At 36.4% G+C, this 26,036-nt stretch overlaps 1 protein-coding gene across 1 annotated transcript in view; it reads left to right on the top strand.

Annotated features, from left to right (window-relative positions):
* Positions 1–2,076: 2,076 nt before the first annotated feature.
* CLSTN2 (calsyntenin 2) overlaps positions 2,077–26,036 on the top strand; it is a gene marked incomplete at both ends in the record, with an annotated part of 271,873 nt that continues 247,913 nt past the window's right edge. Inside the window, one exon of the mRNA XM_083364326.1 lies at positions 2,077–2,140. Within this exon, the coding sequence (XP_083220452.1) occupies positions 2,077–2,140 (64 nt within the window). The remainder of the gene's footprint in view (positions 2,141–26,036) is intronic.

Below are 26,036 nucleotides of genomic sequence, written 5' to 3'. Positions count from 1 at the left end.
GGATGGTGACTAGTTATTTGAGCAAGCTCTGAAAGATATGCTGCAGACTACTGAGTTGCAGCTTTTGAGGACATGAAGAAAGATGTTTCTATGCTGCAGAACTCCTACAAAAGAGATGCTGTTAATGGAAAGGGATGAAATGGTAAATTGTAGAGATGTGTTACTATGTTCATTTTCATTAGTATATATGTTAGAGAAAATCAATGGAAGGGATTTTGAAGATCATCTAGTTCAGACATGTCAAACTCGCGATGGCACGTGATGTTGTGCAACGTATCGGGACAGTTTTGCCATTGCCGGCAATGGGGTAGGCGTGGCTTCCAGATGACACATCCGGCCTAGTTCAACCATCTGCCCAATGCAGAAATCTTCTATTACAGCAGGGATATCAAACTGCTGGCCCACAGAGCAGTTGCATCATATGGAGGCCATGCCCACCCCAGCTCCGGCAATGCAAAAAAAGTCACGATGTGTTGCAACATGTCACGTGATGTGGTGAATTTGACACCCGTGTATTACAGCATTCCCACAAATACATTTCACTGCTCCTTCTTTACACACACACACACACACACACACACACAATCTGTTTCACTGCATATCTATCTATCTATCTATCTATCTATCTATCTATCTATCTATCTATCTATCTATCTATCTATCTTTTCTTTACAGTACCTGAGAAAGCTATCATGTCTTCCTCTAGTCTTCTCTTCTTGAGGTCAAAGATTCAATGCCTTGACAATTCCTCACAGATTTTTCTTAAAGGATCCCTTATTATGACTTTTCCTATCACTGGAGTTTTCAATTTCTTCAAAATCCTGCCTTGCCTTTTCTAAGTGTGGTATTATAAATGCAGTACAGAGAACAGAGATTCACCTTGATCTTTGCAGTATACTTCTTAAGTTTGCATTTATTTTTACAGCTATATAACATTGTTGACTTAGGCTCAGCTTGTGATCCACAAAGATGTGCAGATCTTTTTTATTTATTTTTTTTGCATGTATTGCTCCCCATCCTATATCCTTGCCTCAGATTTTTCCTACTAAGGAATAGAGAGATACTTTGTAATTTCTCACTGAAATGTTGGTCAGCTTGAAAATCTTTTCCAGGAAGAAATCCATATTCTTTGAAGTGTGATAATACAGGAGATAACCAATAATGGGGAAATGTATTCTTCACATCAAGGACAGAGCTTTTCCTTTTTTTTCTCCCAGGCTAAACTCAAAACTATATACTGTGCTTGAAGCTAGATTAGGGCTGACCAATGATTTTACTAATTTCTAATGAAGACCTTGTCACTGGCTTTGGTTACTTGACACCCCACACCATTTTCTCTGACTGGCCTAGGAGAATCTGGCTTAGACCGAACGCTGCGCCCCCCAGAGGCGTAAATTCGGGAGCAGGAGGAAGTGGCTGAGCTTTCCGTGGTCCTTACTTAGGCTTGGAAACTATCGGCGCTTTCTAAAAGTACCAAACCCCCAATCTTTGCGTTGCTGCAGTAGGGAAACCCAGCACTGTTTACATCGCTTTCTTTCCCAGAGCTTCAGAAGACAGGCTTCAGAAATTAAAAAAAAAAAAAAAACCTGTCTCCCTTTGGCGGGCGTCTTCTGACAAGGACGCGTGCCTAAAGCGGACCGCACAATTTCCGCGCGCTTCGAAAGGAAACAGAACACCGAGGTTCCTTCCGAAGGAGCGTCTATTTCCCCTCCCGCCTCTCCTTCCTCATGAATATTCACGCCTCTCCTCCCAGTGACGTTGCAGCAGTCCCGCGGTGAAAGCTGGAGAGCAGCTCCGGTCTGGCAGTACAGCCTTGCGAATGACTGAGCAGCAGCGGCGGCAGCCGCCGCAGTAGCAGCAGTAGTAGTAGTAATAATAATAATAATAATTGCAGACGCCGCCACAGCTGTTCTGGCTGCTTGTTTGTTCTCGGGTCTTCCGCTGTCGCCAGCCTCGAACAGGCTGAGGGAGCGCATCTCCGAGCCGCTTCTAAAGGACGGCTGCTGCTGCTGCTGCTGCTGCAAAAATAGCACCCCGAAAATAAAGCACGTTCTGTTGCTCGGAGGGGCGGAGAAGATGAAGCAATGCCGAGAGTGGGCGCTGCTCTTCTTGGGGGTGGGCAGCCTCCTCGCCACCAAAGGTAGGTGAAGTTTTTTTTTTTTTTTTGTTTTAAGGGGAAAAGCAGGGAAGCTACGCAGGTGTAAAGGGCGCCGCCTCGTTTGTATTTGCGCGAGAGCCGCGGGGACAACTCTTCCAGTCGCTAAAGGCGGCGACGCCGGGGGCGGGAGGCGGAGTTGTTGTGTCTGCCTGGCTTGGGTTTGTGGGGTGGGGTGTTCTCGATGCTGTATTATATCGCACCGTTTTAACGAGGCGGGCTACTTTTTGATTTTCCCAAAATTGTTTCGAGGGAGTCTTCTGCGCGCTCCCAGAACTGAGAGCAAGAGGTTCCTTGGCTATTCACCCCTATTGCGGGCGATGGAGGAGGTTGTTCAGGGCAGGGAGAGAAAAGGGATTTCCACGACGTGACTCAGTCCTGGAGATTTTTGAGAGCCTCCGAAAGTTTGAGGTGTCATGCGGGAGGCGGGTGGAGTTTTAGGGATGAATTGGGTATGTATGCGTGCTGCACTGCCCTGGTTGGGTTGCTATTTAGCGCCTGGGAAGATTAAGCATTCGGAACGCGGCTCACCTTCAAGACCGATGCACCGATGTACCGAGGGATGCTCGCTTCTTGTGGTTTCAACCGATGGCTTTGCTGCCGGTGGTTCTAAATTTACCCTGTCAGAAGATTGAAGGCAACAATTAAACGAGGAGTAAAATGGTTCTTTGCCTTGTAGAGATTAATTTATACCGAAGACCGTATTGGCTGGGTAATATTACAAGAGCTGTGGCATTTTTCGAAAGGAACACCTGAGGATTTTTGTTTAAATATATAACTTGTTGAATATGTAAAGTTTAAAATATCTCTTGGTGCCTGTTTAAATTTTCTAGCAAATAAATGCATTTATTTATTTGCAGGGATTGCTCAGTTACAGAACACTTTGCTACTTCATTGTTTCTAATTCAACATAAAGCCCCTTGAGGCATTTTGTGGAAGTCTTGATACCCATTCCTTTAAAAGAAAGCCATTCTTCAGAATATACTGGGTTGAGAAAATTCATAGTTTCTGCAGCATAAAGCTCTTTGGATAATCCCTGGAGACTTCCTGTATTCCCTATATAATGAAACACACAATTCATGGATTTATTTGGATGTTATTGTTTTCTGCTTTTGATACTACTAAATTTGCTTAGGAGAACTACTAATCATCTTGACATCTGTGAATTGCTTTGATTCAAAGCTGTTATTTGACATCTAGTTTTCTTGCATTTTTGCTATGAAGCACAGGTGGTCCTCGACTTAGCAACAGAAATTTTAAGGCTCAATTGTGGTTATAAGCAAGACTGTTGTTAGGTGAATTTTGCTCCATTTTACAACCTTTCTTGCCAAAGTTGTTAAGTGAATCACTGCAGTTAAGTTAGTAATACGATTGTTGAGTGAATCTAGCTTCCTCATTGACTTTGCTTGTCAGGAGGTTGCAAAAGTGATCAAATGAATCTGGGATACTACAACTCTCCTAAATATGAGTCAATTGCCAAGCATCTGAATTTTGATCATATGACCATGAGGACACTGCAGTGGTTATAAGTATGAAAAATGCTCATAAGTCACTTTTTCTATTGTAACTTTGAATGATTACTAAATAAGCTGTTGCAAGTCGAGGACTATCTATAATTGCAAGACATCAACTATTCTGAGATAAGCAAAAAAGGAAAAAGCAGAGTTGATTTGAAGATATTTTCTTGTATGACATTGTTGGGTTTTGAAAAATAAAGTTTATATTCATCACTGTCATCCAGAGGTAACATTTACAAGATACTGAGAAAAATGTTTTGCAGACTTAAAAACCAAAATATTTGGCATTAAAAGGTCAGCCTGATTTACTATTAGTCAAACTTTGTGTAATTTGCATGAAGTTTGAGCTGATCATAAATAGTGGTGGTGGAGGTATGTTGAAAATTACTGTTATTGTTGGGTATCCATTTATTACTCATCCTTAAACCAAATCCCATTCCACTGAGTTTCTCTGGCATATTCTTGAGTTTGGTTTATAAGCATTTGAAAAATGTTACAATAATTCAACTCCTGGCTCATTTGAATTTATATCGAGTTCCAAATTCTGCTTTACCACAGGGGGGCTGCAGAGTGCATCTTTTGACTTCAACAATTTTACATGTTCAATATTTGATATAAAAAGTTTTTTTTAAATATAACTTTACAAAAATATAGAAAATTCAATCAAGTTTTAAAGTCCTTTTTAATATTGGATATTTTAATATGAGGTTCTGCAGCTAGCATCATCTCTGACTCCTGTTGCTGTTGTTGTATTTGTATATATTTGAAAAGTGAATAATTTTGTATTACAATGCATTATTTCACAAGGGAATGGCTTAATGCTAAAAAAGACATCATGCATCCTTAGGTGAAAATCAAGTAAGCATTACACTTCAGTTTCTTAGTAATTCCTATGAAATAAGACCTATGACTAGTGAGTTGCATCTAGAAAGCTTTAAAACCATAATGTCAAACTCCATGGTTAATATTTCACATTATTTAGAGAACAAATAAAAATGGAAAAGATATCTTCAACATTTTGACAGTGAATTTCAGGAATTGCTGCACCAAGATAAAATACCATGTCCCAAGTCTGAGGTTACCAATTTAAAAGAAAACACAAATAACTCTATACAAGGATAAAATAATGCTATTATATGCAACAATTTATAATCAATGTAGCAAATGTTGAGAAAATTAAGTTATTGTTAAAATATATCTACTTCAGTAATCTGTTTTTTCTATAGATCTTAATCTTTTTGCCTTTTACTTTAATATGTCTTTTCATGCCCCCCAAGTTGAATATGTTTGGTGTTCTGTAGTAGGACACTGCAGAGTTCTGGATTCGAGATCTTAAATATGATTTGGGAATCATATTTAAAGTAGTGACATCTTTTCCTGAGTTTCTATATTGCACTGCACAGCTAATGTTCTATCCTGAAAAAAATGCCATGCACCTGCCTGTATGTGCCTCAAATCATATTTTATCCTTTGAAGCCAATCTTTTCCTGTACTGTTAGAAATATAGGAAATGCCACTTGTATGGGCTTTTAGTTTATTAGGTAGCTTTGTTTTGAGAAAATCTATTAGAGTTAGTGTCAATGCTGCAAAACATCTACTGTAATTTACTTTTTTATTTTAAAATATTGTTAAGTTCTAAAGATTATATTGCAAATTGACATATAAATTTAAGATCTTGAGTAATATGATAAATATTCCAATCAGTATGTAACAATTACCTAGAAGATGCTCCTCCATTTTCTAATGTCCCACAAGACATTATTGGCATTAGAATGACTGTGAAATGTGCATTTGAAGTTCTCTGAAATTATCATTGATGTTGCTATCTGTTACATTTGATGATACTAAGAAATAGGGAATTAAAATGATAACAGATCTTGGTAATGTAATCAATATATTTACAATAACATTGGTTATTCAGAAGTATTTGGTCCTGGAATATTTCAAATAGTTTCATTAGGTTAACAGACATAATTGTTACCATCAATGAACAGTGTTTGCAACCAGTGTTATACGGTGTTCATTTAAAAAAAATAATCGTAAGAGAGCAATGCTTGGCTGGTTTGTGAAAGGATTTTTAACACAACTTGTGAATCCACTGACTATCAGTACTGAACACTAAATAAAGTATAGAGGGAGCAGTTATAGCTCTTTATGTGGCTTCTTTTCTATTTTTTGTTACCTGGTGTTGCATTGTAATCAAACAATATGTTATCTTCTGCCAGTACAGGTGATCCTTGACATACAACCAAATTGGGACCAGAATTTCTGTTGCTAAGCAAGGTGTTTGTTAAATGAGTCATGCCTGTTTTTACAACCTTTTTTGTCACAGTTAAGTGAATTATTGCAGTTGTTAATTGAATGACATGATCATTAAGTGAATCCAGTTTTGCCCATTGACTTTGCTTTCCAGAAGCTGGATGGGAGGGACTCACAAATGCTGATCACATGATCCTGGGACGACACTGCAACCATCATAAGTATATGCTGGTTGTCAAGTGCCAGAATTTAAATCACGTGACGGTGGGGATACTATATGAGGACCAGTTGTAAGTCACTTTTTTCAGTGCTGTTGCAACTTTGAATGGTCACTAAATGAATGGTAATAAGTCAAGGACTATCTGTATCTTCTATCATAGAAGCTAAATATATTGAGAACTATAAAAAAACACTTCAGAAAAATTATTTTCCTGACTCTTATGCTCCTGCACATATACAGTTATTTTTCTGCACATACTTTTTGTGTATAACAAATAACTATTTTTATTCCAGAGATGTGCAACCTTGTGATATGAACCCTGTTATTTGTTTTGAATTATGCTGCAAGAAAGCTCCTAGGAGGTACTGAACAATGGAGAACACAATGATACAATGTGTCAGCCTCCAAGGTGGCTTCATATATTGAATAAAATACTTATTAAAGTATTGTTTATTATTTTAACCTGTGTCTGCCTTTGCTATTTATGCACATACACACTTGAACATGAATCAGCCCATTTCAGGATGAAAGTTTTCACTAATGCTTACATTTTGTTATCTCTCATGCTGATCTAGAGGAGGTTAGTAGGCAGGTGTTTTTCAACTTCTCGTGCTGAGAAAAGAATTGCTGGTTTACAAACAACCAGCCAGCTTCTGTGCCCAAGGGAGATTTATAATTTGGGTCTCAATTCCTCATCTTAATCGCTACAGCACCCCGGGTCATGTTTACGTTCTGTGTGTGTTTACTTAGATAAGCTTTAGTAACAACCTTAATTGGAAATCTATTTTTTTCTGTAAAACTGTAAAACATAATGCAGTTTAAAATTATGCATTTTTAAAATCAGTAACTTTAGTATTGAAACAAATGACATTTAATCTAGGTATATATATTTCCCCCTTTAACCCTATATTATTGAAAATCAGATTAGATACTAATCTCTATAGATTATTTTTATTAATTGCTAGTTCATAATGGAGACAATATTAAACAGAGAAATAAATGCATTCAAGTATTATTTTACCAATTGCCCAGGCTAACATTGTAACAACGCTAAATAAACTAGAAGGGGATAGAGGAGAGGAGAGGAGAGCTGTGCAGTTTTCTGAAGATGGATGTTCCAGTTGAGCCACCACCTCCCATTTTAGATTCTGCAACTATTCATCCTCTCTGTCCAGACTTTTAGACAGAGCTTTATTTTCACAAATATTGGATACAAGCTCTGCCTGATTGAATTGGATCACTTTATTTTGTATATTATTAAGGACATCACATTGTTTGATAGATTTCTGTAACACTTCAGCCTGGATCCACCTAAAAAGTCCCTTGACATGGATAAGATACTTAACAGGAAAAAAATCCACTTTAATGCTTACCTGAACTCAATTTCATTTATAAAATATTTTAAAACTGCTGCCTACCTGGGTATTAATGTCTCATAAATTTTGGCTGTTCAAAAATGCTGAGCAGGATCATTTGGATGAAGGACCACTTTGGAGAACCAGAGCTGCTTTATATTTCTATTTAAACAGATATGACATAATCAAAAGCATCCTACAATCATGAGTTTAACAGTGTATAATTGTCAAAATTTATTTTCAGTATATAATGCATATTTTAATATACTCTTAAGTTTAGCATTTCCCCCTATTTATATTAATTCCTGCCTTACTAGTCAGTGTTTACATGCTTACCTCTTGTCTTTTTTTATTCTGGTTGCTGGAAAGGATCGGATCAACTCCATATTCTGCAATGCTCCTGAAAAGTGAGGACTACTTGTGAAAACATATCCACTTTTCTAAAGGAAGCTTCCCCCAACCCCCAATAACACTTCGGCTTTCTCACCGCTATAATGCAGCTCTCTGTAAGGTCAAAGAACAAAAAAATTATCTTTTTATCTAGGGAGATGAAAAATTGTTCAAGTGTTCCTAGGAGGCAGCATTTAAATTGCTTCAGGTTTTTCAACATAGAGAACAATGGGAATTTGAAAAAGCCTCTTGGTCCCTTAATTTTTTTATATTGATGCAAAAATAGTCCATACTAACTCTCATTAACATCCAGCCTTCAGAAAAGTTTGCCAGGGAAGCATTTCCAAAACATAACAAACAACACAATAGTAGGAAAAATGCATGTTTCTGATTGACTTAAGGCTTTGTAATGCATCATACTTTCATTTATTAGTCACTCAATTCCTAATAGTTCATCCTTTTTTTGCACTTCCCAAAAATCTTCACATTCAGAAATTTCAACTGAAATTGCATAAATAAAACACAATACACAATAAAACCTTTATATTAATTTTAATTTTACCAATATTTTCACATTCTTTCTTATGAAAATCTTAGGTACTAGTTGTGTCAGTTTTTATTAGGTCCATAATTGTTTTCTTAGTCTCTTACTATATGCTTAAACATGTTATCTTCTGTCCTCAGCTAAATCCAGCCAATGGCAAGGAGAATAAATTTGTGTCTGAAATTTTATTGGTTAATGTATGGGTTCAAAACACACAAGCACAGGGACTTCCGGTGGCTCCGCGGCGACGGAGGGAGCCTTTCCGGGCTGCCCGCGGCTCAGCTGGTGTTTTTTCGCCCGAAACAGCGCCGATCAGCTGTTCGGGCGAATCTGAAGCCCCCTCCTCAGGAGAAGAGGAGGAGGTGAGCCCCCAGGTGGGGGTTGAGTTCTCCGGGGCCGCCTGAGCTTGGAGCTTGGGCGGCTGAAGGATTGAACTCCCCCGTAGCCTGGGCTGCTCCCAGCTGGCTAGCGTCTCTGCTCCGGACTTCATGGAGCAGAGCCAGGCGTCTGCGACCATCCCTGCTTGAAGGAGAGACTATGAAAGGGAAAGAGCAGGCAGAGCAGTACAAGAGGGAAAGATGAAGAGATGAAGAAGATTTTATTTTACTCTCAAGCTTGATGGACTTTGCTTAAAACTTAAAGTGAAAGTGCGTCACAATTGTAAGTAAAAGATGGCGGCTAAACCTCCCCCTAGAACTTTTCGGAGTGCTGGAAATTCTCCGGTGCAACAACAATCATTGCTGCAGGCGTTGCATTCTCCTGATGTATTGACATCGAAGGATCTTGAAAAACATACCCAGTTAATTTTGGAGTCAATGGGTGTTAAATTTCTACAGATGGAGGAGAAATTGGAGAAATTGGAGCAGAGAATGGAAGAAAGGATGGAACAGAAACTTAGAGAAATGAAGGTAGACATTTTGTCCTCAGTGCAAAAAGTTGCTAAATGTGTGGAGGTGCTGGATGATCAAGTGCAAGATTTGATTCAAAAGAATGCTTTATTAGAAGCAAAAGTATTGGAAATTGAAGATTTAAAAGACAAAATCGACAGTGAACAGAGCTTGGCTCAATTTTACCAGATGCAGTTTGCTGTGAGAATTAGAGGCCTAAAAGAGAATATTAAGGAAGATTTAAAGCAGCTGGTTTCTGAGGCTTTTGAGGGAGTATTGAACCATCCAGCATCTGAATTAAAACAAGGTATGGACAAAGTGTTTCGTGTGAATTCGTGGATTGCTAAACAGAGAAAGTTGCCTAGAGATGTGGTGGTTTATTTTGTAAAAAGGGAAATTAGAGATGAAGTTATACAAGCTGCCTACGATACCAAAGTTGTGATTGCTGGTCAACAAGTTTTGGTTCTAAAAGAAATTCCTCCAAAGATTTTAAAGAGAAGGAAGGATTTTATATTTCTTGTGCAAGAGCTCAAGCAAAGAGATATAAGGTTCAGATGGGAGATCCCAGCTGGGTTGAGCTTCATGTATGATGGCAAAAGGTACTGTTTGAGTAATGTGAAGCAAGCGCATGATTTTTATAATAATGTCTTGAAAGTAACCCCATCAACACTTCTGGAAGCTGCAGAGGGATCTGGAGAAGGAGAACATCAAGAGGATGAAGATGCACAGATAGACGAGAAGGGTACAGGAGGAGTTCAAGCTGCAACTCTTTTGGATGATCTTAGAGAACAGAGGGTGACGCGTGCTGCCTTAAAACGCTCAAAAAAGGAAAAAAAATAAGATCAGTAGAAATCTATGGAACTTCCACAAAATATTTATAGTTAAGTGGTAGTTGTGTTTTTTTAAAAAAAAAAAAAAAAGTTTTGGGATGCTATGTATGGTAATAGATTTTTTTTTTTAATTTGGAATTAATGGACAACTTACTATAGAGGAAGAGGAAGAAAGTTTTGTGGGTTAATGTGGGTTAATTTGTGTAAGAACTATTTATTAATGTGCAAATGAGAATATGTTAAGGTAATAGTGAATTGTGGAAGAATACAGATGGGAATGATGCTAGTTTTCTTTTATTTTAGTTTTTTATATATATTTAGTATTATTAAGGATTGGTTTACTATATACAAGCTAGAGAGTGATGGATTTTAGAGTTTATAATTGTTAGTATATGATTGTTTATGATTGCCTTTTAGATATATACCTTGTATTTTGCTCTGGGAAGTCGGGGGGGGGGGGGAGGGGGGAGGAGGGGAAGTGGAGGGGGGGAGGTAGGGGAGGGAGGAGGGGGAGGGGGAGGGGGGGAGATAGGGGGGAGGTAGGGAGGGGAGGAGGGAGGGGGAAGGTGGGTTTTTTTAAAGGAAAATTGTATTTTATAAAACTTTTCAATAAAAAAAAACACACAAGCACATACACACACCAAAAAGATATGCCCTATTTTGTCCTGAGTTTCAGAAAACATAAAATAGTTTTGAGCAAAGGTTATACACAAAATCGTTATTTCAGTCCCTGTATTTGCATGCTGTAGAGTGACTCAAATAAGCTCTGTTGAGAAATACAAATGGTGTAATAGTTTGCAACAGTAAGTCAGCAAGTATAAAATATAAATAGACATTTTACACTGAATAGTTTTATGTTTTAAAAACGTACTATATGGAATGGCCATTGGCAAATATCCCAATTATTTCTTTACTTAATCAAAAACTATGTTGTAAGCAAACTTTTTGAAATTTGGAACAGGTAGGAACAAAGTTTGTGTCAGCAGGATTATATAGAGAACATTCATGGCTTCAAGAGATAGATAGGTAGAACAAGTTAAGATAGCTTGCAGAAAAGATTGATTTATTGTCCTTTTCAGAAATACCGCTGAAGTTAATATAGGGTAGAAGCCAGTGCTATTTATGGGGTAGCTGAATAGCATCTTATTTAGAGATGGGTTTTAAAGATGACAGAGTCAAGATATCAATAGCAACTGAATTTGAATGGCAACATACCATTCTAATTCTTCCAAAAAGGAAGTAGAAGTTAATTAATGTGTTAATATCTAATTCACAACTGCGAACCAAAATCTAAAAATTCTGCAGTATGACATATGATGCACTATTTATGGAGATCTGTATTATTTAAACAATCCAAAAACTAGTGAAAATAAGAACAAGACTTTAGTACAGAAAGAATCAGGTAGACCTTGATTTTCCAATATAGTCAACATCAGAAAACTTATGAATTAATTCCACATTAAAGATAGGTTTAAAACCTGTGCCCAATTTACAACTTTAATCTGCTTGAATAATGCCAGTCTTTTCCTACCCCCATTTTGTCCTTGTGTGTGTATGTGTGTTTATGTGTTGTATCTATCTTACTCCAGCTTTTTATACTTCATTTGAATTAGGATTGTTTTCTCAGTTTAAACTCAACAGATGTCTGGCTGTTTATACATACATATATCTAATTTTTAGAAACCTCATTAGAGAGCAGATGCTCTTAGCTCTACTGCTTTTAGAAAAATGACCTTTGCTTGGAAAACTATTTAGAGTCTTTGGGGATGGGTTGGGGTGACAGAATGAGGATCATGGGCTTCTGTTGGGCATGGTAGTCTAAATTCATCATTGGATCAGATTTATAAATACTTCTGATTTGTTACTGTAAATTATCTGTAACAAATATAATTTGGGTCCTATACAACAGACTTTTTATATACGGTATACAATCTTTGCAAGGAATTTGGAATGTCTGCATTTCTATTGTATTTGTACATTTGGAATTTAAGCATAGTTCAAGTTTTTATGTTTGAATATATCCTGTTGGAGTAGACCAGCAGTAAGTATCAGGAATTAAATAATAGCAGTTCTCATTTATTTATTATTATTAAATTTAAAAAATAGTTAATAATTTATATTTTTGTTACTCATATGAAAACAGTGTTTAGATTTTTATTCAGTTTACTTACAATAAAAATAGTTTTAATAAAACACTATCCCGAATGCTACATAAAATAGTTGGTAATAGCAAATAGAAGTGTAGTGAAAGGATCTTTTAAACACTTTTAATGAATAATTGCTATGCTCAATACCTGTTTCTTTTTTTAAAAAAAACAAAAACACATTGTTTTAAGATACTTGATATATGAAATAGCCAGCCAGATTATAATTAGAAAGTCTATTATATGAAATAATCCTAGCATTAATCTGTTTTGTTCACTTTTCTGTTTTTAGAAGGCATTGAAGAGTCTTTTACTTTGTTTTATTCAATGCTTTGTTTTATTCAATGCACCCAAGATTGCATTGTAGTTGTAACTAATGGAGGAATGTTATGATCACCCCCTTTGTTAATGGAGGAACTATGTCTGTGACATATCAATCCAAGAATCCCTGTCTTTGTTACAGTACTATTACTAAAACAACATTTATAAACTAAGCTTATTAAGAACAAATTGATGCACATGGAAAGAACACCTAGTATTTTAAATTAGCTCAGTCCTCGACTTACAACCACAACTGAGCCAAAAATTTCTGTTGCTAAGCAAGACAGTTATGTAAATTTTATGACCTTTTTTGCCACAGTTGTTAAGTGAATCATTGCAGTTGTTAAGTTAGTAACACAGTTCTTAAGTGAATCTGGTTTTCCCTTTTGACTTTGCTTATCAGAAGGTTGCAAAAGATGATCACATGACCCCAGAACTCTGGAACTGTCATAAAAATATGCGAGTTGCCAAGCATCTGAATTTTGACCACATGACCACAGAGATGCTGCAATAGTTATAAGTGTAAAAAATGATCATAAGTCATTTTTTTTTAGTTCTGTTGTAACTTTGAACTTCAATAAATGAATGGTTGTAAGTCGGGACTACCTGTAGTTGCCTGACAGGCAGGAAAGGGCATATATACTGCTGAGCCCCATAACCAACAACTATCACATGATATGGATAAATTATATTTACCTTTACTGTATTTAAGCACTACTGAGAGCTGTAAAATTTTAAATTAGCATAAAGATTTGGTATAATAATGCATTATTATTACACTGATATACATTAAGGCAAATAAAGGAAAAGAGTATTTAAATATGAGCATGGTTAATGCAGCACTGGAATCTATGTGTCATTTATTTATGATCATCCTCATTGGTATCAGTAAAACATTTAGTAGAATCATCCATCTGCTAAAAATTGATTTAGATATATCATTAATTTGACCTTGCTTATAGACAAGAAAACAGTAAATTTTTGACTTAATACAAATTATCAGTATTTGATGAAATTCTCTTCAGGATGCTAAGTTTCATGTCAATTAGGTAATCTATCTAGAATTCATAGATAACTGATGAAATCTTAGTTGGACAGATAGAACAACACTGTGTTGGCTCTTGAAATACAAAAATAGCATTCAAGATGCTTTTAACACTGATGCAGAAAAACCTAGATATCAGGACACATTGATAGTTTCTAAATAGTAAACTACAATGTATGTAGTAGGGAAAAGTGAGCCATGTATTAATACTTACATTTCTGTGGTACGTATAATTATAGCCTTAAATTAAACAACATCTTGGGTTTTTAGAAAGATTATGATTTAGATCAGGGGTCCCCAACCTCCGGTCTGTGGACCAAAACCGGGCCATGGCGTGCCAGCAACTGGTCCGCCCAAACAAGCAAAGCCCCATCCACGAGATGCAGGCAGCATACAAAACCACATATCCTCTGGTCTGCAGAAAAACCTCTCTCCACAGAACTGGTCCTTGGTGCCCAAAAGTTTGGGGACCTCTGATTTAGATTAAGGGATAAATTATGTTAGTCATTTAGATAAAGCATTGCAGGCCAAACATGATCAGGATTTCCATACATGGATGAGAGAGGCTTCCTTTTAAGCTGCTTGGCATGCAAGTATTTTCATTCATTTTATATATTTTTTTCAATCTTTAAAAAAGGGAGGGAAAAACCTTGACTGGAGCCATGAAGAAATGATATCTACTAGTAAATGAATTGATTCAGCACTTGAATTTCTGAGACTGCAAGAAGAATGTATTATAAGAGCCAACAGTAAATAACAGTTATACCCTGCTGTCTAATGATACAGGGAAACAAATTTAGCATTTGACATTTAACAGAAATATTTTTATATTTCTAATTAAAGTACAGGATTATAAGCAATCCTGCAACTGTTCTATGTTGTGGGTGAAATAAATGAAGCAAGGCACAGAATTTTGAAGTGAAGGAATTAATGTGTTATGTGTGGTAGAGAAAATATCATGCCTGTATTTTAAGAGTTACCATTTTTAGAGTAATAGTAAATGAGAATGGAATATGTAAGAAGCCTTCTACAGCAGATACCATGTGGTATCAGAATGAAGGGTTTCTTGGAAGAAAAATTTATAATGCATGGAAAGCAAGCAAGCATATATAATCTAAAGACTTTCCATTTAATTGCAAATAATATTAGAATAGTATGAAGCAATTATATAAATTTTAGAATATGTTCTATTCATCAGCCTTAGCATTCATGTGGTCAATTCATCATGTAGGATGCATCCATATGTTAGCCAATTCATTACTTTTTCTTCTCCAACATTATTTTCTGTCTTTTGTCTTTTTGTCTGAAAGGTCTTAATGCTCAAAGCTCTGCTGTATAATCCCAAGAAAATATGTCATTGTTTTAAGAAATTAAGGGCTTGATTAGGGACCTTTATACTTCTAGGTGATTCAAAAGACCAATGTGCTATACTGCGCTGTTATTGGAACAGTATTGTTTAAAACACATTCATTAGTGAAACTACATTATTGAAATATTTTATCAAGATATCTCTTTCTGTTTACGTGCTCTGGGGGACAAGATACATACTTATTCATTGTAATTTTTCCCATGGTGCTGCTGCCAAAGGAAAGCCTAAACTCAAGAAGACATTTGTAATGTTCATACCTTGTCCATTTTTTTAGTAGTGATGGTAGCAGTAACAGGTATGCAAACCCATAAGGAAAAGGGATAGCATTCAGGCTTGTCAATTATGCATGTCCTCCGCCATTGGGGATTGCCTGTGTGGCTTCTCAATTTGTTTCCTTTTTCCTCTTCATGTCATGGAATTTTAGTTAAGTCTTCACATATAAAACTCAAAGCAGATCACCACTAGTTAGCTTTTTGTTTGGTACCTTGCATAATTAGTTTCTCAAATGACATATTTTGTATGCAACTTTTGCAAATAAACTTTGTATGAACACCACGAAACCTGGCACAAACACAATGGCTATTTTCTGCTAAAAGTTATGCAATTATTTTGTATGATGAAGTCCTTTACTATAAGTGTTCTTTATGTTCCTCATTTGTACATAGGCAAGTGAGTTTTACCAGGAAACTCCTCAGGCTTTCTTGCAAGGAAAATGTACTATAGCTTGCTTTTTTTCCCCTACACATTGGTGACATTCTCGAAAGAACTTTAATTATTTAATGACAGTTTCTTTTTATATAATCATTACTGACTTTCCTCAGCAAAGATTTTGTTTGCTCTCATTCTCTTTTCAAAGTCATGCCTATCAATTCTTTTACTTCATTAAAACTATGTTTTATTTTTCCCCCTAAGCAATCATTTAGGACCAGCAAATTATTTCTGCTGAGATGGACATTTGTGTTTCCTGCTGCAAAGTAAAAGCAGACACAGCAGGTCATGCTTAGGGAGAACTTGTAATCTAATGTATTTATATATATATATATATATATATATATATATATATATATATATATATATATATATATATATATATGTGTGTGTGTGTGTGTGTATATATATATATATATATGTATATATATGTATATGTATATATATATATATATATATATATATATATATATATATATATATATATATATATATATAATGTTAAAGTTATGATGTATGCTCACAGAAGTCATATTAGAAAAGATAGCTTTCAAGGAACAAATATTCATACTCAAATTTAAAACTTTGATTTATCAAAAGAGTTTTCTCTCCTATCTTGTCTTTTTTTAAATAGTTATATTGAAATCCAGATATTATTCTATTTTATCCTTTTTGGTCAATTTCCTCTTTCAGTTTCATATCTTAAAAAGATCAATGCTTTTTAAAATTAAATAGGAGATGTTTCACACTTGCAGCCTATTGTATTGTTTCCAAGTACTAAAAATACTGAATGATTTTTTAAATATTTGAACAGTATAAGTTCTACTTAATTTAATAGTTTGTATGTTTAGCCTAATTAATATAATCACATGACTTGTGATTCAAATAACCAGTTCTGAAACTGAAACTAGCATTGTTCTGTTGCTACTCCTGAAGTAGATGTCCTGATTTAATCTCATTTCACTACATTTCATTGATCCCATTGGTTGCTGGCTACAAGATATCATCAAAGAATGTCTGGACAATGCAACGGATCATAAAGTAAAAGAAACTACTGCAGTGTTTTCACAGATTTTATCCCTTTTATTCTTTGTCTTGAGTGTTTTTTTTAACTAACAAAATGGCTTAGTTCCCATGTAATAACTAAACTGTAGTATTGTATACTTGTGTTTGGCTTAGAACAGGGGTTTTCAAACTTGGCCCTTTTATGTCTTGTGGACTTCAACTCCCAGAATTCCTCAGCCAGCATGCCTGGCTGAGGAATTCTGGGTGTTGAAGTCCACAAGTCATAAAAGGGCCAAGTTTGAAGACCCCTGGCTTAGAATATGGTTTTAATCTATCTGTAGGTTAGTATTGTGCACAAATCAAACCACAGTACAAAGCCCCAAAGAAGAAAGTCAGATATCTAAATCCTCTAGGTGGCTTTCCATTAAATATTGTTGAAAGAAAAATCAAGTCCAGTTCTAGCCTGATATAAACAAAACGGAAACTACTTTAGAAAGAAGATTGTAGAAGAGCAGAGCCAGACAGAAACATGGCTCTGGGAAAGCTGACCCACATGTTGCTGGGAGTGGTTGGTTTTTATCTTACATCCTGCCTTTATGCTATCCTTTCCTGTTCCCCACCCAGCCATTATAGTTGCTCAGTAAATTTCCACTGCAGCTAATTCAATTTTAAATTTCTCTTTCAATATTAAATTTTGAGGACCTTTCCTTTATTTCTATCACTTTCAAGAATATAAAACCAGGTCATCATGGCCTTGAGAAAGTGTCAAAGCGGATGCCAATCTTATTTCTGCAGGCATGATGTTCCACAGGAACAGGTCACCACAGAGAAAGTCCATTTTCTTGGTCCTATTAGTTAGGAGAAGATACACAGCATTCCTTGCCTCCCCTTAACGTCTGTTCCTTGGTTCTTAGCAATATAAGCATGCTAATGCACATCTATATATCCTTCTCAGCAACTCTGTTCATATTTTCTGACTTCCTGCTCTTCAGTATGCTTGTACATGAACCCTCAATATATTCCGATTTTCATCTTGCTGCCAGTCTCAGATCCGAGCACATTCCAGCATGTGTTTACAGCATATTAGAATATCTTGCATGCATTGTCTGTCACCCTGCTCCCAAGTGGTTTGGGATTCATATTTGGTGCTTCTGAAACTGGACCACCAAAACTTTCTCCTATCAGTGGTGATCATCAATGTGTGATCAGTGTGGTTGATCACTTATGGTTGCTTTGACAAGGTCACTATACAGTCACTATCAATCATCCACATGCCCACACACCTCCTTCAGCTCCTTTTGGTCTTGTCTACCTCCACTAAACTCCAAATTACTTTTCTCCAGGGCTATCATTATGGAGAAACACACTCTAATGCCACCTCTTTTCTCCTAACTGACCATTGAATGTTTAAATATTTACTTTATTAAATTAATTTGAGATGATGCTATATTAACTTTCTCATAAAAGATCAAAAGGGAGATAGTGTGGTGTAACACTGGGCTTTTCAACCAGTGGTACAGGTACCACCTGTGGTACATTGACACCTGGCAGGTGGTACGTGACCATCCTAGAAAAGTGGTAGCTGGGGAGGAGAATGAGCTGAACTGGTGGCAGCACTGCACAAGCCTGAACGAGAGATGGGTGGAGCTGCAGGGCTGTCAGGGCTCAGTGGAAGCACCAGGATTAGGGCAAGGCTCCAGCTGGAGCTCGGCACTGATCCTGGTACTTCTGAGCCCAGAAGAAGCACCGATCAACTGTAATGTTGCAGCATCTCCAGAGTCTTGTGATTTACATTCAGATGCTTGGCAATTGATTCATATTTATGATGGTCACAGTGTCCCAGGGTCATGTGAAGTGACCAAAACCTGCTGCAACCACCCAGCAGACGGGGGAAATAAAAACCAAACACCCCCTACCCCACCCCCGCTGCCAATCCTCAACAGAAATGCTCACAATAATGAAAACTTTGGACAGGAGGAAGAGCACTGCTGGGCAGAGCAGGTGTCTTGCTCGGCTGTGGCTTGGAGGGCACTTTTTTCAGTACCATTATAACTTTGAACAGTCACTAAGCAAACTGTTGTAAGTCAAGGACTACCTGTACTTCATCACTTTTTTCTTTTTCTTTTTTTTTTTTTTGGTCATGAAGTTTTTGACACCTTGCTAGGCGACTGGTGGTACTCAGATGTTGCCATATCCTAAAAGTGGTACAATGGGTGAAAAGGGTGAAAAGCCTTGGTGTAGCAATTAAGCTTTTGGATTTAGAAGTGGGAAGATCCAGGTTTAATCCACCCTTCACTATGGCAGGTCACTGGCTGACCTACCCTACAGGTAGGAAGAGGGAGCACTGTACCTCAAGCTCCTGAATATAAGAAATCAATCAAATAAATAAAAACAATATTGAGAAAGAAATAGTTTAATGTAGAATTTATGTTGATTTATTAGTGCTGTTTGAGCTTCCATCGATTCACGTTTGACTCCTTATGGCTACATGAACATATCCGTGTTTTTCTTAGTAACAATATGGAAATAGTTTTGTAATTGCCTTCTTTAGTATTTTTGTTTTGTTAGCTTTACTTTCTAGCTTAGCATACAGCCCTGGAACCTTGTCTCCCATCCAAGCACTAAGTACATATTTTATCTTTTTGAGATCTTTTTGAGATCAGGTTCCGTCACCTGCTCTGACAATGCTTTAATGCTAGAAAGCTAATCTATTATAAAAACACAGAGATGCGGACTTCCGGTGGCGACGCGACGTCGAAAGACAGCCGTTTTCGGGCTGCCCGCTCCGCAGCTGTGTTTTTCCATCGTAAACAGCGCCAATCAGCTGTTTAGATGGATTTGAAGCCCCCTCCTCAGGAGAAGAGGAGGGGTTGAGGCCCCAGGTAGGGGTTGAGCTCTCTGGGGCCGCCTGAGCTGAGAGCTAGGGCGGCTGAAAGATGAGCCCCCCCGAAGCCTGGGTTGCTCCGAGCTGCGCAGCGCCTCTGCTCTGGGATTCTTGGAGCAGAGCCAGGCGTTAGCAACCACCCCTGCCAAAAGGAAATACTTTTGATTATCAAGATGCAGGCAGAGCGGTACAGGAGGTCAAGGTGAAGTGGACTCTTTATCTTTACTCTCTAGCTCAATGGATTTTATAGCTTTAAAGTGAAAGTGCGTAATAAGTGAAAGTGGGGGAAGATGGCGGCTAAAACTTCTAAAGCTCTTCGGAATGCGGGGTCTTCCCTGGTGCAAGAGACCTCACTGCAAGCTTTGCTTCCTCCTGCATCTCCCCCGGTATTGACGCTTAAGGATTTACAAGATGCTTTTGGAAAGCACGCACAACTGATGTCTGATATGATGGATGAAAAGTTGAAAAAGCTGGAGGAGAAATTGGAGGAGAAAATGGAGGAGAAAATGGAGAAATTGGAGAAGAAGATGGAAGAGAAGCTGAGAGCAATGAGGGTGGACATTTTGTCTATGGTTGAATCCGTAGCTGAATGTGTGCTACAGCTGGATATAAAAGTGGAGGATCTCAGTCAAAAGAACTCTATATTAGAAGCAAAGGTATTAGAAAATGAAAATATAAGGGATAAAATGGACGAAGAATTGAGCCTTGTTCAGTATAATCAGATGCAGAATGCTATTAGAATTAGGGGTTTAAAGGAGAATGGTAAAGAAGATCTAAAGCAGCTGATTTCTGAGGCTCTGGAAGGGGTACTGGGCCAGTCAGCATCTGAAATTGAGGGAAATATGGACAAAGTTTTTCGTGTAAATTCATGGATTGCAAGACAGAGGAAGTTACCCAGAGATGTGGTGGTCTATTTTACAAAGAGAGTAATTAGAGATGAAGTCATTCAAGCTGCTTATGATACTAAATTGGTAGTGGCTGAGCAAGAAGTTTTGGTTTTAAAAGAGATTCCTCCGAAGATCTTAAGGAGAAGGAAAGATTTCGCATTTCTAGTACAGGAACTTAAGAAACGTGATATTAAGTTCAGATGGGAGATTCCAGTTGGGTTGGTGACAACGCACGAAGGTAAAAGACATCGTTTGGTTACTGTGGCTCAGGCACGTGATTTTTATAGTAATGTGTTAAAAGCAACCCCCCTATCATTTTTGGAAGCTGCAAAAGGATACGGTGTGGGAAAGTTTCAAGATGTTGCAAATAGACAGACAGTGGACAATGGTGTTGGAGGGGATCAAGCTACAGTCTCATCGGTTGCTGCAGGAGGCCAGAAGATGACGCGTGCCGCCCTAAGAAGAGCGAGACGAGAGCAAGAGCAAGACCAGCGGAAAGTTATGGAATCTTCAAAGTGTGCTTACAGTGAAGATGTAGGAGGAGAGCGGTCCAAAGAAGTTTTGGGGGTCATGACAGAGGTGCTCCAAAAGTTTTGGGGCGTTAAGATTGCTGATTAAATTTTTAGATTAGAATGTCAATGGAGTAAATTATTATAGAGGAGAAAGAAAGTTTTTTTTCTTTTTTTTTAAAAATATTTTATACAATTTAAGATTGATGTTATTTGTTTGCTAGAAAAGTATATTAGGGTTATGGACTTAAAGTATGTGTTGAACTAAGAGTGGGTATGTACCGTAAACTCCTAATTAACAACAAGTTGTCTTAGAGATTGCCTAATTTTTTTTATATATATACTCTTTTTATTTGAACTTTTATTTGAACTTAAGGATGATTTGGAACTGTGAGACATTTGGCGTGATATATGCAAGAACTATTTTTGACTATAGTTTAGTTTGGTTGGAGATTATTAAGATTAATAGAGATAAGCGCTTTTGGTGCGTAACTGAGAATTTGTTTGGAAATTAGAGAAAGGTGGGAGAATGCAAATAGCAGGTGAAAGTTTTTTTTTTCTTTTCTCAATTTATTTTGAGTAAAGATCTTTTTCTGTTTTCCTCTTTTTCTTTTCTACTTTATTTGTAATATTAATATTGTTTGTACTCATTTTATATGAGCTAGAGAGAGATAGAATTTATAGTTTATTGTTGATAATATAGGGGTGTTTATGTTTGTTTTTTGATTTTATGCCCTGTATTTAGCTCTGGGAAGTCGGGGGGGGGGGGAGTGGGGGAGAGGGATAGGGGTGGGGGAGGGGGGGATTAAAGTCAAAATGTATTGTAAAACTTTTTAAATAAAAACACAGAGATGCATGACTAGATTCATAGTGCAAATTCAATACTCCAGGTTTTATGAATTTCAATAGAAAAAGGATAGGGAAGATTTTGGTTAGTATACAGGCCACATATATTCAAAGAAAGTAATTTCTAGTACTATTTATTCCTTTTGTGTTTCTATGAGCACTATTATCATGTTCATTTTTATAGGAAATTCTGGATGCAAAAGTTGGGTGGAAATTTAACATTAAGAAAACCAAGATCATGGCATCCGGCCCTCTCAATTCTTGGCAAATAGATGGGGAAGAAATGGAGGTAGTGACAGATTTTATTTTCCTGGGCTCCAAGATCATCGCAGATGGGGACTGTAGCCAAGAAATTAAAAGACGCTTGCTCCTCAGGAGGAAAGCCATGGTAAATCTAGACAGCACACTAAAAAGCAGAGACATCACCCTGTCAACAAAAGTGCGTATAGTCAAGGCTATGGTCTTTCCAGTTGCAATGTATGGCAGTGAAAGTTGGACCATAAGAAAGGCTGAGCACCAAAGAATTGAGGCCTTTGAACTATGGTGTTGGAGAAGACTTCTATGAATCCTTGGACTGCAAGGCGATCAAACCGGTCAGTCCAAATCAACCCTGACTGCTCTTTAGAAGGCCAGATCCTGAAGCTAAAACTCAAATACTTTGGCCACCTAATTAGAACGAAGGACTCACTGGAGAAGAGCCTAATGCTGGGAAAGATTGAGGGCAAGAGAAGAAAGGGACGACAGAGAAGGAGGTGGCTGGATGGAGTCACTGAAGCAGTAGGCGTGAACTTAAATGGACTCCAGAAGATGGTAGAGGACCGGAAGGCCTGGAGGAACGTTGTCCATAGGGTCACGATGGGTCGGACACGACTTCGCAGTTAACAACATTATTCTTATCATTAGAAGCTTCTTTGAAAAAAATCATACTCTTTTGTTTTCTAAAGAATCAATACATGTTCAATGTACTATAGATGTTTTGTTCCCCTAAAAGGACTTGGGTAGGGCTAAGGTTCTTGAACTTCTGTGGGAGATAGAGAAATTGTGCCTTTACAAATATTAACTATTCTTAAGTTGAAAAAAGAATAATATTACAAGTTTTTCATTATATCATTGATGAATGCTAATAAAATATTTTTTTACTGAAGTTTGGCAAATGCTGTACATATAGCATGAACCAAAAAGATTAATAATTTTGGATTCATAAAGTGTTAGTCATTGTTTGGTAACACCTGACTATGCTGCCTGGATCATTAAAATTCTTTAATTATGGTATCATTTGTATTGTACCCTTATATGGACTTCAAAGCAATCTTTCGGATTGATGGAAGACAATTGACAATTCAATGGGATAATGAGAGTTTAGTGATGTTCAATATCTTACCTCTGCATAAGAATGCTTTACTTATGAATATTTTTAAGGCAGATGAGGAGAGTTCATGTTAATTATAGTGAGATTGCTTATGTTAAGTGCTGTATTAAAAATCACACATATTTTAAATTATAAAATCATTAATATCTCGCTTCATTTTTTTGTTGATACCAAATAACTATTGAGTCACTGTTGATTTGTTCCACTGGTTGCCTCCTAAAAGATAGTCCCATTGCAAGCTATTCCTTCAGAAAAGTCTAAACCTTTAAATATGGGTTGTATAAATCCAAAAGACAACTAGATATGAGCAATGAAATACAGATAACTTGTGGTCTTCTATTGCTATCTACTTGTTTCCTGGATTTTTGCAGCTCAGAGGTAGAATACCCAAAGAATCAGCAATGTGTGCATTTCCCATTAGCATCCTTTTTATGTAGTATAGCCAAATCAGTTTAGCAAGATTTGGATTCAGTGCTTGAATCTAACTTGAGATTTATTGAAATAAATTTATAGTTTTCAGCATGATAAAATTGCATTTGAAATTGAGTTATGTACTAATTTTGAACATCTTATTACCAAAATGTATACATTTGTTGAAAGAAAAGCCATCAGGTCCAGTTCCCAGCTGGGAGTAAATAAAATGGAGACGAAGATGCTGGAAATAAAATGGAGGCTGGCTGTTTGGAAAGAAGGTTTAATGATGAGCAGAACCAACAACAGCATGTAGTTCTGGGACAGCTGATCACTTGTTTGATGAGTACAAGGATTTTTATAAAGTTTTACAGTGTTTTGCAATTGGAGGCTTGCTTTGTGTGCTTTTGTTATTAAATTTGTTTAATTTGTTTCACAAAGGCTAGCAATGGGTCTAAAGTACTGACTTCCTTGGGTTTTAATCCTGTCAAACAAATGTAATTAATTTTACCTCTAGTCTATTACCTCCTTATCTTTAGTCTATTACCTCCATTGAGCTCTCTCATTATTTCCTGAATATTGGTTTTGTATTGCTTTACAGGTAATAATTTAGCATATTCTACCTAGGTGTTCTCAAGATCTCCATGACTGAATCATACAAAATTTCTAGTTCCCTGACATATATCTACATGGTATCACATCGAACAGTTAGCTTTCTTTGATTTCATGCCATTCTTTCAGATATTTGTTTTGTTTCCTGGTTAATGCACATGCTATTGAACATACTATGTAACATAAATGAAAAATGCTGCATTTACATATAATATTAAGCCAAGTTGTTTTGATTGCATTGCTGAGCCACAAAGTGTGACTTGAACATCAAACAAAAAAAATAATCTTTATAGGAATTTGGCTTTATGAATAAGGCTTGTAAAAAGACATGGTTAAAACAAACTAGAATTTGTGAATTATCTTTTATGGAAGTATTCAAACATTAAAACAAGCCACAATTAAGTAAAATTTATAATAGCTTGTCATTATGTATGATCTTGGAATTCTGTCTTTTCACTAAGTTATGGATGTATCAGTGATATTTGTAGTTAGAACTGCTTTTTAGAGGCTACAAGAATAATTTTAATGGGTTTAGTTTATTCTGGTGGATAAGCATCTTGTTTGCAGAGAAGCTGGACTAGAATGTCATCCAAGTGATGTCCAAAGATTCACTTTTTTTTCATTAAAAGATGAACAATGTATTGAAAGTGATAGCCTTATGTATTTTATATTAATCTTTAATAGCTTCAATGCTCTATTTGAAATATTTTTAAAAATACATTGAAATTTTTAAAAAATAGATTAAACTGCATTTAATAGTTCATTTAAATGATCAAGGAAAAGATGGCCTAAATGCTAGCATATCTACAATGTAATGGAATAGCAGACATTAATCAAATGTCAATGACTTCGTTCTGGCAGTTCAGTTCTCTGCTTTTATCTAGAATTAAACAGTTTCCGAGGGAAGACAGACTAAACAAAAGAACAAAGAGTTCATTCTCCCAAACTATGTTCCTGAATTTGGGAAATCAATTTTAATTAGCATCATAAAGATCTGATATTTTAAAGTATGGTTTTGATTAGTTTTTCCTCAAGGGAGTAAGATGTTACACTGCATTTTGCTTCATAATGAGCCAGTTCTTGCTTGAGTAGATTCAGAAAACACCTGATGACCAAAAGCAAAATATATAGAAATCTGTTGCTGCTGTCCTATATATAATTTGGGAAGATAATTGGATTTTGGTTGATTCAAAGATTTATAATGACCTAATAAAAGACAAGAACATAAAAGAACCCTTGGTTAGCTGCTAATTCAACAAGAAAAGTATAATATGATACTGAATTTAAACCTTAATTAGGTATTGCATTAAGCTTTGGATATTGTTTGTATTCTGCGTAGAAATGCATTCTTGGTAAATTCAAATTTTTAAACAGTCACATTTTTTCTTCATTTTTCCTACCTACCATTTATAGGTTTTAACCAGTTAAAACTTCCTTTATATAATTCTACTTTATCCACTCCCTTAGTTAAATACAGAATGTTGGTCTTCGATATTTAGCATTTAGTGGACCTATCTATCCTGAATAGCTATAGAAGAGTTTGACAGGACATCAAAGCATGGGTATCAGGATCCAGAAGGATTCATTTATGACCTCATTAAATGATCTGCAATGCCCTGCTTTCCATCAACAAATATTATATATATATATATAATATAGGTATACGACTGTTAACAGAAATATTCTTAATTTGACATTTGTTATATTATTTTTATGAATAGTTTTTGTTATCAAGGAACCAGTTGTTTCAATTGAGGATCTTATGATTT

Source organism: Vipera ursinii, assembly GCF_947247035.1.
Source record: "Vipera ursinii genome assembly, chromosome: 5".
NCBI lineage: Eukaryota > Metazoa > Chordata > Lepidosauria > Squamata > Viperidae > Vipera > Vipera ursinii.
The sequence above is the reverse complement of the archived record's forward strand: the minus strand, read 5'-3'. Positions and strand labels throughout refer to the sequence as shown.